The sequence below is a fragment of the Cydia pomonella genome, chromosome 14 (genome assembly GCF_033807575.1).
Source record: "Cydia pomonella isolate Wapato2018A chromosome 14, ilCydPomo1, whole genome shotgun sequence".
Lineage (NCBI taxonomy): Eukaryota > Metazoa > Arthropoda > Insecta > Lepidoptera > Tortricidae > Cydia > Cydia pomonella.
The window spans coordinates 19,945,700-19,963,486 of record NC_084716.1 but is presented as its reverse complement, the minus strand read 5'-3'; the positions used below and the strand labels follow the sequence as shown (position 1 = coordinate 19,963,486).

The window sequence follows — 17,787 nt, the reverse complement described above, 5'->3', positions numbered from 1 at the left end:
TGCAAAAATTACTAAATTGTAATGAAAATAGAATGTCACATTGAGACTTGATTTTATGGTTCAATAAAAATAGTTGAATAAAATTTCGAAATTGGTTAGAGTAATTCGTGAATCGTTTTCTCTAGCCGAAAATTAATAAGAAATTGCTGATTCAGGCAAGCGTCCGAGTGGCGATTTGGTAAAAATGGACGACGAAGACGACGGGATGTTGATAAACAGTAAAAGAGGAAAGGTGCTATTGGCCGAGGGCATCGGTACCACAAGCAGTGGGTAATAAAAACGGCTACAGCGTGTGGCGGTGCGATCAGTATAAATAAATATTAAACTGCACCGTAACGATCACGTAAATCCGGTTGGAAACCTTCACAGTCTTTTTGAAGGTAACTGGCAAAGATAGTATATTTTTATTCAGAACTATCGCCCTGCTTGATGTTTAAACATCTGCAGACGTCCATTCCAAAGGTGGCAGTAATTAAAAGGAGGATTGGGAAAAAAGGTTTGATTAGCTACATTTATGAGACAACATTCGAATTTATCGTTGCGTGCGGCTGAGCCCACATCTGTAGCAAGGGCAATGGGATTGAGCATGGTCAATGGAAATAATTTTTTTGACTTGCTAGAGGATCTTGTACCACAATAAAAAAATAAATAAAAATAAAAATCAAGTATTTCGGACGACACAATCCATATTTTGTTAGTTACAATTATACTTAAATCTACAATGCTACCAGAATCTTTAACGTCGATGAAACTGGTTTGACGACTGTGCCCAAACAAACAAGCAGAATTATAGCTTTAAAAGGTAAGAAACAACTCGGTCTTGCTAGCTCTGCAGAAAGCGGCAACTAACCACAACCGTTCTATGCGTCTCTGCTTCTGGGAACTACATTCCCCCATTGTTGATATTTCCCCGCGTTCGCATGAAGGTGTTGCCATTTATCTCAGAAGTTTCATACCGTACAAAATTCTATCTATAACTCGTTCGCTCTACTCTGGCACAGCGGAATGGATATTTCTTGAGGTAAATGTCAAAGAGGTTAAAGCCGTTTTGGGCGTAGTTTACTGTCCCCCCACCATCGATTATTTTTCCGATCTGGAGCACATTCTCGAATCCCTGAGCGCAGATTACACGCATCAGGTGATCATGAGTGATTTCAACACTGACCTTTGCAAAGATACATTACAATCTCGTACATTTGAATCAATTCTTCATTCAGTTAGTTTTTTTCTGCTACCCCTTGCTCCTACCCATCATATTGCCTCTACCGACACAGGTGTGCCACAGGTGATCCAGCCAGGGCTGGATGTAATTCTTACTTCGTCTCCTTCTCTTATTGCAATACAGGGTCAGCTCTTAGCACCTGGTTTTTCTCACAATGACCTCATATTCGCATCATATAAAATCAAGCCGCCTAAATGTAAACCTGTATTGATAAACATTCGAAGCTTTGTTAAGGTTGACCCTGCTGCTCTTTTAAAAGACGCCGCGTCCCTTGACTGGTCACCTGTGCTCTCTGCTTCATCAACTGATGCCAATTTTTCTTTGTTTAACGCTTCCATTCTTGTCCTTCTTGCTTTTGATAAGCATGCACCCGTCCACTCTGTACGAGTCAAGCGTCCGCCGGCCCCTTGGATCACCGACTGTGTTCGTCTGGCTATGAGGAAGAGGAACCGAGCTTTTAGTCTTTTTAAACGTTCTCGTACTGACGAGAACTGGAATCTTTTTAAGACAGACCGAAATCGTTGCAACCAGGCGGTGCGTACAGCGAAGCGACGGTATTTTCATGACAATGTGTCCTCCTCGTCTATGGCCGATGTCTGGAAGTTTGTCAAATCACTTGGCCTGGGAAAAGCCGCTAATGGTTTTAGTAATGATACTATTTTTCTAAATGATCTCAACAGATATTTCTCTTCCGCTCTTTCCCTTGACAATCGGACTAAGGCAACTACTATCTCTAATATTTCGTCCCTTCCCTCCCCTACCTCTGATATTTTCTCATTTTCTTCCGTTTCAATCTCTCCGTGGGTTGTGATGATGTCAGCCGTTATATGATTGTCTTCTTATATATCTTATATATCTCCAAACTGGAGACAGCCGCCCACGTCATTCTTGAATGCCCAGGTTTGGCAGAATACCGGGCACAATACCTCGGTTCTCTCCTCTCTCCCAGAGTAAATCTTTTCCTCTAATACATTGAATGTTTTGATGCACCAGGTGGATCTACTTTCCATGTTTGCAGTATTTTTCATTAGATTTATTGAAAGCTAAATTGCCAGAGACAGATTATTTTGTCTTAAGAGCTAATTTTAATAATTATTGGTTATGACTGGAACCAAAACCAAGTTCATACCGGTCTGCTCAATAGAAGCAGGATGAAGTGCCAAATTTTTGGCAGAAATGTCAAACAAATATGATAGCGACAAAGCTATTTGTCTTTCATAACAATTTGAAAGGTATAACTTACCTTTAGTCTCCTCGGGGGAGCCTTTCACCCTAGAGGACGCGTCCCTAGGTGGCGGATAGGGGGATGCTCGGAGGGTATACAATACCCGATGGGCAGGAGGGAAATAAAATACCTCCCGCGGACCGAACAGGCCGGAGAAGGAAACTCGTTATCAAACCCTGGCTGTGGGATTCTCTGACATATTCGGAGCAGAGGCTGCAGTTATGCTGCGTACTTGGGCTGGAGTACCCAGTAGGGAAGGCGGCGGATGTACTCTACTAAAATGAGTCCACGGCGGCACCCACGTCTTAAGAAGAGAAGACGAAGGCCTTGGCGTCAGGTGACAACCGGCCGTAAAACCACAGTCAAAACTTTTTCTCCTTGTGCAATATGACAGCAAAACGACATGAAAAAACGATAACAAAATTCAAAATTCAAAAATTTATTCTGCAAGTAGGCTTCAAGGGCTCTTTTACAAGTCAATACAACATTTATAGTAACATCACATAGTGACATGAAAAATACATAACAACATTTATAAATACAACAGCCAATACCTGGGTAAACATTACATTATAATAATCTTAAAATAAATAATTACTACAATACAATAGAGATGTATAGTTTAGGCTAGGGCGTCCCCCGTAAGCGACGAAAAGAGCCTGGATGCAAATGCGAATCGAAGAAACCTGAGAAAATGCGAGTTCAATGCTAGGGCGTTCCCCCAAAGCGACGATTCTGACAAGAACAAACATTTGCAAACTAAAAGTACTAATAATAGGGTGGTCTAAAAAATTCATTTTGCGATTTTTGAATGGGCCATGTTTTTATTTTGTGACCTATGGCAATAATATTACTTATGAGAAATTAAAACTTCGTAGATTGAGTTTAAGAGGGTGCTCACGAAGTGTAAATTTTAAGCTTTTTGGTGATGTGAACGTGTTAGAGTGAATTTTAATATTATAAAGTTAAATAAAAGGGGTCCTCCGGGTCCTAGAGGTGTCTTAAGACCGTATATGTGTTAAAAAATTGAGTTCAAGTGTATACACATTGCTTGAAAATGGCTTCTTCTTCCCGACATAAAAACGATTTTTTTTTAATTGGTTTTCGAGAATTGGAACCAATTACTCAGCTTAATCAGCTTCCGACCTTGCGACAAGTACTCCGGCGTTTTCACCAATTCCTAAAACATGAGAAAAACGTACGACGCTCTGCTCATTTAGTTTTAAAAGAATTGATTGAGGTTTGGCAAAAGTCCGGAATTCCAACTAAACATCATAAACACTGCGTTGAGAAACTCGAATTAATTCATAAGAAATGGCTTCTTTTGAATAAAAACAAGTCTAGATCTTCTCATTCTCAATCACAAACGGACCGAGAAAACTTGTTTATCAACGAACTGGATAAGGTTTTTGATATTGCAATCGTTGATGCCATAAACCAAATAAAAATCGAAGAAGACAGGAATTTTCTGGCTGATCAACGCAGTGAACGCAAAATGGCAATGACGTCATTAGACAAAGAGTTATCAGCTAAAATTGAACGTGCTGGGGAGCGTAAGAGACGTGCCGAGTTGCTAAAACAAATGTCTATAGAAAGTTTTGCCTCCACTTCGAAAGCCCAGAGTCAGCCTCAGCCTATCTCTAGCTCTTCTGACGACTCAAATGACGAGCTTGATTCTGATGAAGTGCAGTATAGGTTGTCTAGTAATAAAATACCTGTGGACCATTCGTCAACGTTGAGCGGGATTTTCACAACACACGTTACCAGCGCTTTAGATCGCAATAAAATAACCGATCGCGAAGCGATGCGGCTAATGATCCCTCTTGCTGCCGCATTCGGTCAAAATCCTGCTACACTATCTATTTCCCGAAGCACTATTAGACGCGCAAGAAAGAAAGCCAGAACCGAATTTAGTGGGTACATAAAAGAGTCTTTTACGCCAAATTATCCTCTTGTAGTTCATTGGGATGGCAAGATTCTACCTGACATCATGGAAAACAAAAAAGTAGACCGTCTTCCGGTGCTTGTGTCCGGCAATGATACTGAAAAATTGCTAGGAGTACCTAAACTAACCACAGAATCCGGTGAAAGCACAGCCAACGCAGTCTTGACTTTGCTAGACAACTGGAATCTCAGCGACCAAGTTCAAGCTATGACTTTCGACACAACTGCGGCTAATACTGGAGTCCGAAAAGGAGCATGTGCTCTCTTAGAGGCAGGTATTGGCCGAGAGTTAATATGGCTTGCTTGTCGTCATCACGTTCTGGAAATTATACTAGCGAAAGTATTTACTTTGTGTTTCAACCCATCAAGTTCTCCAGAGATTCCTTTGTTTAAAAGGTTTAGAGATGTTTGGCAGAATTACACTCGGGAATGTTACAAAGGGCTTGATACAGATTCAGATCTAGAACCATTAGCTAAAAGTACCCTTAAAGTTCTCGCGAATTCGCTAGCTAAAGAAAGACCTGCTCGAGACGACTACTTCGAACTTATGGAAATCACCATGATCGTTCTTAATAAAGTACCCAATAACATACATTGGCGATCCCCCGGGCCGATACAGCATGCACTTTGGATGGCGAAATTATACCTACAAGATTTTCTTGTTTAGAGATCAGAAAGTGCTTAAGCTGACCAAAAGAAAAGAAAAGGCAGTTTTTCGGTTTGTCAAGTTCGGTGCACTAATTTATACTGCTGCATGGGTTGAAGCCCCTCTGGCTGCCGAAGCAGCAGGCAACGATCTACAGTTGTGGAAAAACCTCATAGCCTATGAATCAGTCGATTTAGATATCGCAAAAGCTGCAAGAGTGGTCCTGGAACGCCATTTGTGGTATTTATTCGACGAACTAGTAGGCTTTGCTTTATTCTCCGACAAAGTGACTTCTGTCGAAAAAGCAGCAATAGTAGAAGGCATGAAAAATGAAGCTGGTCCTCGCTTGGTAAAAGGAAACACTGCTATTTTAAGGAGCGAAACCTCTCTAACTTCTCTTGGAGCCTTTGCATCGAAAAGAACACTGAAAACACTCTCTATGCTGGACATTAAGGAATCTTTTCTGCATTTGCCAATAGAAATTTGGCACAAAACTTCTGACTATGTGCAAGGCAAACAGAAAATTCACAACTTACGTGTTGTAAACGATACTGCTGAAAGAGGTGTCAAATTATTTGAAGAATATAATAAGCTTCTTACCAAGAATGAAGAGGAAAAGCAAATCATTTTTCATATAGTGGAACACAACCGGAAGATTGTATCAACGGAACCGAAGAAAACGTCACTAATAGATGCTATTAAAAATACGAATAACTAACTGTTGTACTTTGTAATGCTTATTTTGTCGTATTTGTACTTTTGTAGTGTTTATTTTAATAAATGTAATTATACAAAGTTGTGTATTCTTCTATTATTAACATTTTCCTAGTTGCTCAAAAAATTACAAGTTTTGTAAATTATTTCAATACTTCATGTGCGATGAGCACCCTGTTCCCGTTAGTATAATATCTTTCTGAAATTTTGCACACATGATATTGTCAATACGTGTAACAAAATTAGGGAGTGGCCCGAACCTTAAGTCAAGTTTGAATTTTTTTCATACAAACGTGGACCACCCTAACTAATAAGCTACGACTAAGCACATGGAACCTCGGATCCATGACTGGACGCAGTGCAGAACTCAGTGTCAGTGACATACTTTACCATAGGAATATAAACATTGCTATATTCAGAAGACGAGATGGAAAGGGTCTAAATCCTGTGACATTGGCCATGGGTATCAACTCATCTACTCGTACCACGGAGTAGATACAAAACGTAATGGAGTAGCAATCGTACTGGACAAGGTCCTTAAAATATATTGGGGCCTTGAAACTACCTCTTACATGTTCGTTTCTAATTTTATCTAGTCTAGTAACACCCCCGACCGATATATGGTATTACATTTTGAAGTAAATGGAAATGATGTATATTTTGAAATCAATACCCCCCCCCCCCCCTAGAAGTTGCAATCTCATTTTAATCATTTTTTAAATTGTTTCAGATCTATGTTGAATTGGCGCAGGATCTTTTCGAAATTAGGCACTCATGATCAGTGTGTTCAATTTGCTGAGGAGAGGGGCCTGATCCCGACGGAAAGACCTGCTGTTATCATCGGAAACCAATGACGTTTACGAAGGACTCGGCAAATTCAGATGCCGGACTAAAACGGTGTCCCGTGCTAGTGGGACATGGTTTGCAGATGCTAGGTTGTCCCTCACACTCATATTTCAAATAATGTATACATTCAGTGAGGGACTATCATACCACCAGACGAGAACGGAGCTAGCATTTGAATCCGGTGATATCAAGCAGGACAGTAGCCGACTGGTTTAATTACTGCAGGGAAGCTATTGCCGTCCACTAACTGCGAAACCAAAGGGTCGAAGGAAAGATAGGGGGCCCTAATAAAGTGGTGCAAATAGACGAAACTAAGTTTAGAAAAAGAAAATATAATCGTGGACGGCAGATCGAAGGCCATTGGGTGATAGGAATGATCGATGTGTCGATCGATATGTTCAGTAATACATAAAATATCAATATTATAATCATTCAATAAAAGTTCAATCTGTAAATATTTTCCTCTAATACATTGAATGTTTTGATGCACATCCACCTGGATGTACTTTCCATGTTTGCAGTATTTTTCATTAGATTTACTGAAAGCTTAATTGCCAGAGACAGATTCTTTTGTTCTTAAGAGCTAATTTAAATTATTATTTTATTGGTTATTATGACTGGAACCAAAACCAAGTTCATACCGGTCTGCTCAATAGAAGCAGGATGAACTGCCAAATTTTTGGCAGAAATGTCAAACAAATATGATAGCGACAAAGCTATTTGTCTTTCATAACAATTTGAAAGGTATAACTTACCTTTAGTCTCCTCGGGGGAGCCTTTTACCCTAGATGACGCGTCCCTAGGTGGCGGATAGGGGGATGCTCGGAGGGTATACAATACCCGATGGGCAGGAGGGAAATAAAATACCTCCCGCGGACCGAACAGGCCGGAGAAGGAAACTCGTTATCAAACCCTGGCTGTGGGCTTCTCTGACATATTCGGAGCAGAGGCTGCAGTTATGCTGCGTACTTGGGCTGGAGTACCCAGTAGGGAAGGCGGCGGATGTACTCTACTAAAATGAGTCCACGGCGGCACCCACGTCTTAAGAAGAGAAGACGAAGGCCTTGGCGTCAGGTGACAACCGGCCGTAAAACCACAGTCAAAACTTTTTCTCCTTGTGCAATATGACAGCAAAACGAAATGAAAAAACGATAACAAAATTAAAAAAAAAAATCTGCAAGTAGGCCTCAAGGGCTCTTTTACAAGTCAATACAACATTTATAGTAACATCATATAGTGACATGAAAAATACATAACAACATTTATAAATACAACAGCCAATACCTGGGTAAACATTACATTATAATAATCTTAAAATAAATAATTACTACAATACAATAGAGATGTATAGTATAGGCTAGGCGTAACGGCTAGGGCGTCCCCCGTAAGCGACGAAAAGAGCCTGGATGCAAATACGAATCGAAGGAACCTGAGAAAATGCGAGTCCAATGCTAGGGCGTTCCCCCAAAGCGACGATTCTGACAAGAACAAACATTTGCAAACTAAAAGTACTAATAAGCTACGACTAGGCACATGGAACCTCGGATCCATGACTGGACGCAGTGCAGAACTCAGTGACATACTTTACCATAGAAATATAAACATCTGCTGTATTCAGGAGACGAGATGGAAAGGGTCTAAATCCCGTGACATTGGCCATGGGTATCAACTCATCTACTCGTACCACGGAGTAGACACAAAACGTAATGGAGTAGCAATCGTACTGGACAAGGTCTTTAAACAGAATGATGCATATTGAGAGGAAGAGCGATAGGTTAATCTCAGTCAAAATATCACTTGATAACCAGTCGGTCCTGAACATCATCTCAGCATATGCGCCGCAAGTAGGATGTTCTACACTCGAAAAAGAAGTTTCTGGGAGGACTTTGACGAATTGCTGCAAAGCATACCATGCGAGGAACTCATCCACATAGGTACAGACTTGAATGGGCACGTCGGTGCAAGCAAGGAGGCGTACCCAGAGGTGCACGGACGCTACGGATATGGCACACGAAACCAGGAAGGACTGGAAATCTTAAATTCTGCTGTAAAATACAAGTTCGAAATTATTAACACGTTTTTTCGGAAAAAGGAAGAACATATTATTACATATAAAACCGCTAAATACAGTACACAAATAGACTACATTATCTAGACAGGGTCATTAATGAAGAACTACACTAACAGGGACTGTAAAGTCATACTGGGAGAGGGCAAAACATCACAGCATAGACTGCTGTTGGCTACATTACAACTACCGAAGCCATATAATAAATAAATTATTGTCCTAATTTAAGCTTCATTCGTTTAGATTTCCTTCCTAATTCAGAACTTATCGTATATAAAAAATCTACATAACCTTACTCTTGTCAATTTTGCTGTTTGACAGCTAGTTTGTTCGAGCTAGTTCATATTTCATAACCTTAGTAATTTTTGTTTCGTCGTTTTTAGGAGTGTCTTAAACATCCTCACTTTTGCTATATGAACATTAATCGTATAGAATTTCTAAAGTATAGCTTTATTGTTTAGGAAAATTAATCAAACAATATTTGGTGATATATTTAATAATATATTTTTCAGATTGTTTAATTCGAAATTATATCATAGCGTTTTTGTCAGTATCGAACGGAATTATTCCTTTTTTGTCTCTGGTCACCTTTAGATTTCGTCTGTGGATCGATTGTCATTCCGCTCGGATGACTTCCCTCTTGTCATCTGACTAAAGAACCTCTCATCTTTTTTATCCACGTGAATCAAGATATTTTGAGTCCTTTTGAGTGAATCCTTTTAACTGTTCGTTCCCGGAGTCTCTGGAGCAGTCACAGGTATGAAGATTTTCAATTATTTTTCAATTTTTTCGATAAACAAGGGTTTTCCTGATATTCATTTTGCCGTCGCTTTGTTTTAGATGTGAACTAGCGGCGTCCAACGCCTTCCCGGCGTATTCCTAATACCATGGAAGGCTAACGTAAGTTTTCATTATTAGTTTCGTCATTCGAATCGAGTGGCATAACCGAAATTCTCTGGTTTGATTTTCTCTGACTCGTTCCATTGTTTTTTTCCAGATACGGGGCGTGTTAGCCTTTCCTTTTTCTTTCTTTTCCTTTTATTTTATTCCTTTCTTTCCATTTTTTCCGCTTGCTTTTTACTCCATGTGGACCTCCACATCCAAAAGCAAGAAAACTTCAATGGTGGGCGTGTAGAATTGCCTCCAAAAGCGACTTTCCATTAAATCTGACCCCATGTGGTCCACCTACTTCGAGTAGCTAAAGTCACGCTGGCTACCACCCGCCTCTGAGCGTCGTGCACATGCGCTGTGGGGTCCACAACATCTGAATGGCGCGTTAAAGTTACCTCGCTGTGCGCCCACGGACGAAGGTCTCATTCAACACCTTGGTAAATGTGTACCCTCGCAGGTCGGTGAACCTCCCTTTTTAGATATATCCTATGCAGTGTCTCAAACTTGTAAGATAACTTAACTAGATTTAGTAATTAACCTCCACCTTCTGTGGAACTATGACTTTGGTTTACTTATAAAAAATTCTGTATCTGAACGCTTAGAACAATATATATGATGTCTAAAGGCAATAAGTTTGTTTCCCTTTTCTCCTAGCCCGCTCTAAGATTAAAATTCTATTTTGTTCTTTCCTTTTAGCTATCTGGTCTTTAAACTGTTTTCTGTGCTTTCTGCCAGACGCCCGAACTTTTGTTTACTTAAATATTTTAATTCTTGGTATTTACCTTTTCAATTATTTAATTTCTTTATAAGTCTTTTTAGGCAGAAAGGACAGACGGTTAAGTTTTAATGGAAAACATGGCGTGGTGGCCACTCACCGAGCCTTAGTCGGATTTACAATGCAACTGCCTTAGAAGCACGTTACACTACCCCCAAAGCAATACCACTATTCACGCCGCCTTTGAAAATTGACATACCGCAATTATCTTGCCTAAATACAAGCCTGGATAGACTAACTGTACAAGCACCTCAAGCAAGTTCTCTGTCAACTTAACAAGCTCACTCGACAACAATACGTCGACCGAATTAGTGATCACGTTAAGCCGAAGATGTATCAAGCGGCTGTTGACAAGCTGGAAGTGGGCCATCGATTTGGTAGACGAATATTACCATTCACAAAGATAGAGAAGCTCGCATTTGGCACGTATAAAGCATTTGGAATGGTACAAGGTAGAGATTTTGAGTTTAATCTAGAATACGGTAAATTTATAAAACCCATAGAAGATGACTGTGGATAAAGTTACAATTTGCAAAGGGTTTATTAATACCCCCAAAGTAACACCACTACTCACGCCGCCTACGAAAATAGACAGTTATTTATCTTGCCTGAGTACAAGTCTAAAAACAAAGTATTGTGAACGTGAGTTCAATCGGCTTGCAAAAGGGATGGATATCTCAATTTACATAACATCCACAGAAACCCCACATCAAGAACGACAAGATGGGTCCCAATACCAATTCAAAATTAATTTGTAGAGTTCTTAAAGAACAAATGGTGGAACCGGTCGATTTGCTTTCTATTCTTAAAAATGGTAGAAGTTATTTAGAATTTTTGCAACAAGACCTGCCTTGTTTATTGGAAGCGGTTGGCACTGAGACGAAGGATGTGGTTTCAACATGATGGTTGCACGGCACACTATACAGGGCGTCCCAAACTTGTGGGACATGAAGGGGAAGTACCTTAAATATCGTACATAGTGTATTTTGCTGAAAGAAGACTTTATATATTTTTAAAAGTTAGTAATTTTGCATTCATAGATTTTCTAAAAATTACTTGCTTCGTCTGGGAATAGAACCGACTTAAATCTCAAAAAAAAAACACCCTACTTTTATGATACCAATCGAAAGAATAGCTAAAAAAAATAACTCTGCTTAAGTAACATTGTATTTTAAAACAAAGGAACAACGTAAAATGATTTGAGTCAAATTTCAAGAAAGTTATTTATTGCCGTGGACGACGTTCGAAAAGTAGCGATATTATCATTCCAAAGATAGCACTGATTATTCGTAAATAAGTACCCACTTCATAAAATACTGGCATAGTTTTCCTTATTATAAGTGCACGTGTAGATAAAATGATAAAACTTAGTATTTCAATACGTCCTCTGTAAGCTAGACAGAAGGCAAATTTAAAACAAAAATAATGTTGTTGTTAAATTTGAAAATGGAACAGTCCGTGCGAGCGTTTGTTTTTCGGATATTGATCTGTTTGGTCTTAATTCACTTACACAAGTGTTATTGTGTTAATTTATTGCGAACATGGCATATCAAATAAGTTTTGATCTAATGGAAGCATATTTTTCGAACGATGAAGATACCTCTAGAAGTTTGCGGTGGTATAGCGTAAAATATCCTGATGGACAAATACCGTCTCGTAAAGTTTCGAAAAGGCTTGTGAACAATTTTCTAAATGAATGTTTTCCTACATGGATTGGTACAAATGGATCGATTAGATGGCCGGCCAGATCCCCGGACCTTACACCATTAGATTGCTTCTTTTGGGTATACTTGAAAGATATGCTATACAAAAAGCTATACGAGAACGTGGGCGAGTTGCAAACAGAATTGTGCCATATCACATCGAGTGTTCACCATAAAATGATAAGAAAATCAACAGGCAGCGGACTCATTAAAAGATTGGCGATTTGCGTAAGACAAGAGGGATCACATTTCAAGCATTTAATTAATTAATTTTCAAAAAAATACCCACTTAATTGGCTACGGCAGTTTCATGTATGTTTTTAATTTGATTAAAATGATTAATTTTACGTTGTTCCTTTCTTTTAAAATACAATGTAACTTAAGCAGAGTTATTATTTTTTAGCTATTCTTTCGATTGGCATCATTAAAGAAGGGTGTTTTTTTTTTTGATATTTAAGTCGGTTCGATTCCCAGACGAAGCAAGTAATTTTTAGAAAATCTATGAATGCAGAATTACTAACTTTTAAAAATAACATAAAGTCTTCTTTCAGCAAAATACACTATCTGCGATATTTAAGGTACTTCCCCTTCATGTCCCATAAGTTTGGGACGCCCTGTATACGCTCGGCTAGCCCGTAGGGCTGAAACACATAACCGCGTTGCGGCGTCGCGCCGCTAAAATTGGCAGTAACGTCAACGCTGATTTTAGTGGCGCGGTGCCGCACGGCGGCGCATATTTCACCGCGTTGCGGCACCGCAACGCTAGAATCAGCAGGGACAGGAACACCCCAATTTATGCGTGTTTTCTGGACTTGTCCAAAGCGTTTGACCTGGTTGTGTACGATATACTATGGGACAAGCTGCAAAAAACCAATCTTCCTAGGGAGTGCGTGGCTTTATTAAAATATTGGTACAACAGCCAGGTCAATCGCGTCAGATGGGCAGGGGTTGACTCAGATATGTATAGGCTGAATTGTGGTGTAAGGCAGGGGGGGCTGTCATCCCCCGGCCTATTTAGCCTATATGTGAATGAGCTGATCGAACGGCTCAGCAGGACACATGTCGGCTGTCATATAGGTGATATCTGTTTCAATAACATAAGTTATGCAGACGACATGGTCCTGTTGGGACCGTCGGTCGACTCCATCCGAATATTACTCAGAGTATGTGAAGGCTACGCTCTACAGCATGGTCTTAAATATAATGCGAGTAAAAGTGAGGTACTTATATTTAAGGCGAAAAAATATAACCCAAACACCCTGCCAAAGATCATGCTGGGGGGCGAGCCTCTTAAAATAGCAAAACAGTTTAAGTATTTGGGCCACATGCTAACTGAGGAACTGAATGACGATTGCGATCTGGAGAGGGAAAGAAGGGCGTTGGCAGTGAGGGGCAATATGCTTGCCCGCAGGTTTGCACGTTGTAACAATCAAGTCAAGTTGACACTTTTTAAAGCATATTGTCAAACTTTTTACACGTGCAGCCTGTGGGTAAGCTTTACTCAGAGGTCCTATAACACATTAAGGGTGCAGTACAACAACATCCTCAGGATGCTGCTGAGGCTGCCAAAGCACTGCAGTGCATCAGGCATGTTTGCCGAGGCACGGGCGGATGACTTTTTCGCCATAAGGCGGAAAAGAATTGCCTCGATGCTCAAGCGAGTGCGTGGCAGCAGCAACTGTATGCTGAGGGTGTTGGCGGAGCGCCTGGACTGCCCGCTAACAAAGTACTGGGTTGATGTGGTCATTGGTAGAACCAAGTAGTGAATAAATTATTTTCACTGCTTGCTTCTGCCAATGGAATTATTTCACGAATTTTTGTTCTCATTATACTTAGTACTTATGTAAATTAACTAACCTAGTCTTTTTAAGTTTATTTTTATTTTTATTTTTTAAGTTTTACTAATACTTATATGGACACATGTCTGAAATAAACAATTTTTATTTTTATTTTTATTTTTTATTTATTAGCGGCGCGGCGCCGCGCCGCGTCGCATATTCCAGCGTTAGACGTTATACTTGTTGACAATGATTCAGTTTGTTTCTGTCACTCTTACAAACAACACGCGTCAACCCAGAAGCAATTTAAAATGTCTGCCAACTAAGGGTACCCACATCACTAGAAAAGTAATTACAATATGTATTTCTTATTAAATGTGGGCTCATACTACTTTCATTAGTTGTCGGCGAATGTAACATTTGAACATCAGAATCATTAATGATAATCTCATCAGCCGCTTGTACTCCATCTCGATTCAAAACAAAGTTGTGTAGTACACAACATGCCTTAATAATGTCTGTAGCAAATTCATATTGCATATTCATAGCTCGGTGTAATATGCGCCATTTATTGGCTAGGATGCCGAAAGCGCACTCCACATATCTTCGGGCACGACTCAACCGATAATTGAATATTCTTTGTTGTACCGACAAATGCTTCCCTGAGTAAGGGCGCATGACGTTATTCGAGATTGCGAATGCTTCATCTGCCACAAAAACAAATGGAGTTGCATTTTGATTACCTGGTAAGGGCTTTGGTGCTGGAATAGGTAGTTTATGTGTCATAATCAAATCATAAAGTTTCGAGTTCTGGAAAACGGTGGAGTCACATTCCTTCCCATATGCTCCTATATCGACAAAAATGAATCTATATCTTGAATCGACAAGAGCTAATAAAACTATTGAATTATAGCCCTTGTAATTGTAAAATAGTGATCCACTGCGCGCAGGACACCAAATACGGACATGTTTACCATCGAGAGCTCCTATGCAGTTAGGAAAATTCACTTTCTTGTCAAACTCAATAGCGACATCTTCTAGAAGCTGTTTCGTTATAGGAGGTATATTTTGACTGGATAGATGTTTCCATATGGCGCGACAAACAGTCCTCACAATTTTCGATATTGTACTTGCTCCTCGGTAGTAATTTTTATGCATGATTTTGAAGTCACTGCCGGTTGCTAGAAATCTGAATAGAAATAATAATTAGTAGGCATGTAAAAGTTATTCAGTTTCAACAACAGTTTCACCTGTGAAAGTTTGCGTACCTACCTACATCATTTTTAAAGCTACTTATTTATTTGGTAAAAAAGCTTCTTTTTTTTTTGTTTTTTAAACTATTATTTATGTTTATTAATCTTCATTACTATTTTTCATTTGTGATGCTTTCTGTTTCAGGTAACGAACTAGTTAAGAAGTGGAAGGCCTTACAGGATAATTTTAGTAAATATCAAAAGAAAGTTAAAAATGCCAATCGGTCTGGAGCTGGAGCTGCAAAATTTAAAGAATATCACTTATATAAACAATTACAGTTTTTGAAAAAGGTTTCACAAAATGCAACTGATTCCAGTATAAATGTAGTGGAAGGAGATAGTGACACCCAAAATGAAATAACAGCATTGCCTCGTTACCAAAGTCAATCACGAAAACGAAAGGCAAATGAGAGGGGTGACTTTGAAGAAAATATTTTTGAAATATTAAAAACACCGGAGAATAGACATTTGCATTTTTTCAAAGGGATTTTACCATCTCTTCAAACATTGAATGAACATCAAACATTGATATTCCAAAGTCGGGTGCTTCAAATACTAACGGACATTCTTCGGCCTTCAATTCAGCAATATACACCTCACGGCTATTCTCAAGGTTATCAGCATCAGGGCTATAATCAAGGATATTTAACTCGGAGAGATGATAACACTTTTCAGAGTGGCTACCACACTTCTACTTCTGGAGGTTCGAATCCTGCAACGAGGACTGCCACATCCTCACAGATACATTCCGAGCCATCAAACCAACAACGTCCAATAAATTCACCATTTACCCTGGACGAAACGTCAGGTACACAATCCTATGGTACACAAGACGATGAGTTTGATTTTTCTTAAATTAATCATTGTATTTTTGAAAGACCAATTAAGTATTCTAAGTATAAGTTGTTAAGTAAGTATAATGCAAAATCCTTCATTTGATTCCTAGTACCATAAATATCATTAAAAAAAATAAAAAACTTATTTGTTTTACTTTACCTTACTGTCAAGCCCAGCATTTCCAAAGCAGTAACAGGTTTTCTTCCTTTAATATTTTTATTCTGTATATATTCTGATAACCCGCTTAATAGCTCTTCAAATGATGATACACTCATTCTAAAGTAGGCGAAAAACTTTTTTTCGTCTATCTTTAATGCTTCGTATTTTCGACAAAAGTACTCGCCATCGGGATTTATAGCCTTGTTAAATGGATGTATCCAGTATCTTCGTTGTCGTTTATTTAAAACAGAGTAATGTCTTCTTAATAACAAATAAGCAATAAGTTTCTTACGACGCTCCATGGCAGACAGACACGTCTATCCACAATCAAAACCCACGAGGAACTGGTTACCCTACCAGATAATAAAACGCTCTTTTTCGCGACGCCACAACGCAAACTGCCGATTTTAGCGTTGCGGTGCCGCAACGCGGTGAAATATGCGCCGCCGCGGCACCGCGCCACTAAAATCAGCGTTGACGTTACTGCCAATTTTAGCGGCGCGACGCCGCAACGCGGTTATGTGTTTCAGCCCGTAAGCACCTCGGCGACGAAAGCGACACATTCCCCGAGAAATGGATTGGGCGATTGGAACCAATTTTATGGCCACCGCGTTCTCCAGATCTAAACCCACAAAAAATTTCTTATTGGAGATGTTTAAAGGACAAAGTTTACGCGAAACCAATACGCTCTAAAGGAGAATAGTGTCAACCAGTATTGACGTTATTTGTTGGTTTGGGGAGATGGTAAAAGTTGTAATTAATGTTTTTGTTTACATAAGTTCCTGACAAAAGTAGCCCTTCGCACTTCTAAATTAACTATTCATGATTTGACACACACAAAAAAACTATTGATAAGAACTTTCCAAATCAGCGCTGGTGCTAAAAATGTTAAAACAAAGGGGAAGATTCTCAAAATTATTCAATTCGGTAATAACTCCACAACCGTGCAACTTTTACTGGAGACTGGTTAGGTGCCACTCGAGTTGACCTAACTCCGGTGTCAATGTGACATGATACATCTGGGACAGTGTGAACAGTTGTGGTTATTTATCTAGTAATATTTTTACGAAGTTCAACTCCCATCCGATAAAAAATTCAGCCAAGTGGCCACTTTTATAAAAGCTTTGAAGGAGTAATAAGAATATGACTACAAATTGACACGATGTGGCGTCCTTCTAATTGTGTCAGGCAGTTGGATACTGCTAAAGGACAATGTTGAAAGTTTTTGAAAACACTTAAACCCAAGTAATGTCAACCATGACACTGACATCATTTCGCCCTTTAATACATTGAGTAGCCCCGAACTAGAACAGTTTAGGACAATAAACGCCAGTTACAGAGAAACTTTAGATAACTTTCTTTAGAATATTTTAGCTACTTGGTTATACGTTATAGTGACTTGAATATGAACACAGCTAATAATATTCTTGAACAAATAATACAGTACGTAACTCAACAAATAGGGAGATTTTAGATCAGAACAAGAATCACCTCATGTTAGTGACACATCCATAAAATCAGGTTTAGACGAAATTTCGGATCGTTAGCTGCTACATATTGCCAAATATGGGATGTCCCAGAAGTAAAGAGACAAATTTATTTCCATAAAATGTAATATCAGGTAAACGATAAAAGTTATAATTTTGGTTGTAAGTTGCAAGAAAATTAATTAAATTATTAGATTGATATCGCTTTTGCGCCCACAACCTCTTCAAAATATTTTTTT

General features: G+C 39.2%; 1 protein-coding gene and 1 long non-coding RNA gene across 2 annotated transcripts; one reads left to right on the top strand and one right to left on the bottom strand.

The window, feature by feature from the left end:
• Positions 1-9,073: 9,073 nt before the first annotated feature.
• On the top strand, positions 9,074-10,188 carry LOC133525139 (uncharacterized). Its single transcript, XR_009800519.1, has 3 exons — positions 9,074-9,422; positions 9,506-9,565; positions 9,663-10,188. It is a non-coding gene; the product is annotated as an uncharacterized LOC133525139 (long non-coding RNA).
• Positions 10,189-12,815: 2,627 nt separating this feature from the next.
• On the bottom strand, positions 12,816-16,503 carry LOC133525133 (uncharacterized). The gene is made up of 2 exons (XM_061861392.1): positions 16,062-16,503; positions 12,816-15,001 (listed from the first exon to the last, which is right to left on the bottom strand). Exons 1-2 carry the CDS (start codon positions 16,361-16,363, stop codon positions 14,119-14,121), a joined length of 1,185 nt encoding a protein of 394 aa, XP_061717376.1. The 5' UTR covers positions 16,364-16,503; the 3' UTR covers positions 12,816-14,118.
• Between the last annotated feature and the right edge of the window lie 1,284 nt (positions 16,504-17,787).

What these genes read in the sequence shown, in the direction of transcription:
- LOC133525133 (XM_061861392.1), bottom strand. Translation starts at nt 16,363, where the DNA reads ATGGAGCGTCGTAAGAAACTTATTGCTTATTTGTTATTAAGAAGACAT. An exon ending in ATGCTGGGCTTGACAGTAAG is followed by an intron (nt 15,002 to 16,061) that starts GTAAAGTAAAAC and finishes ATTTCTATTCAG; the next exon opens with ATTTCTAGCAACCGGCAGTG.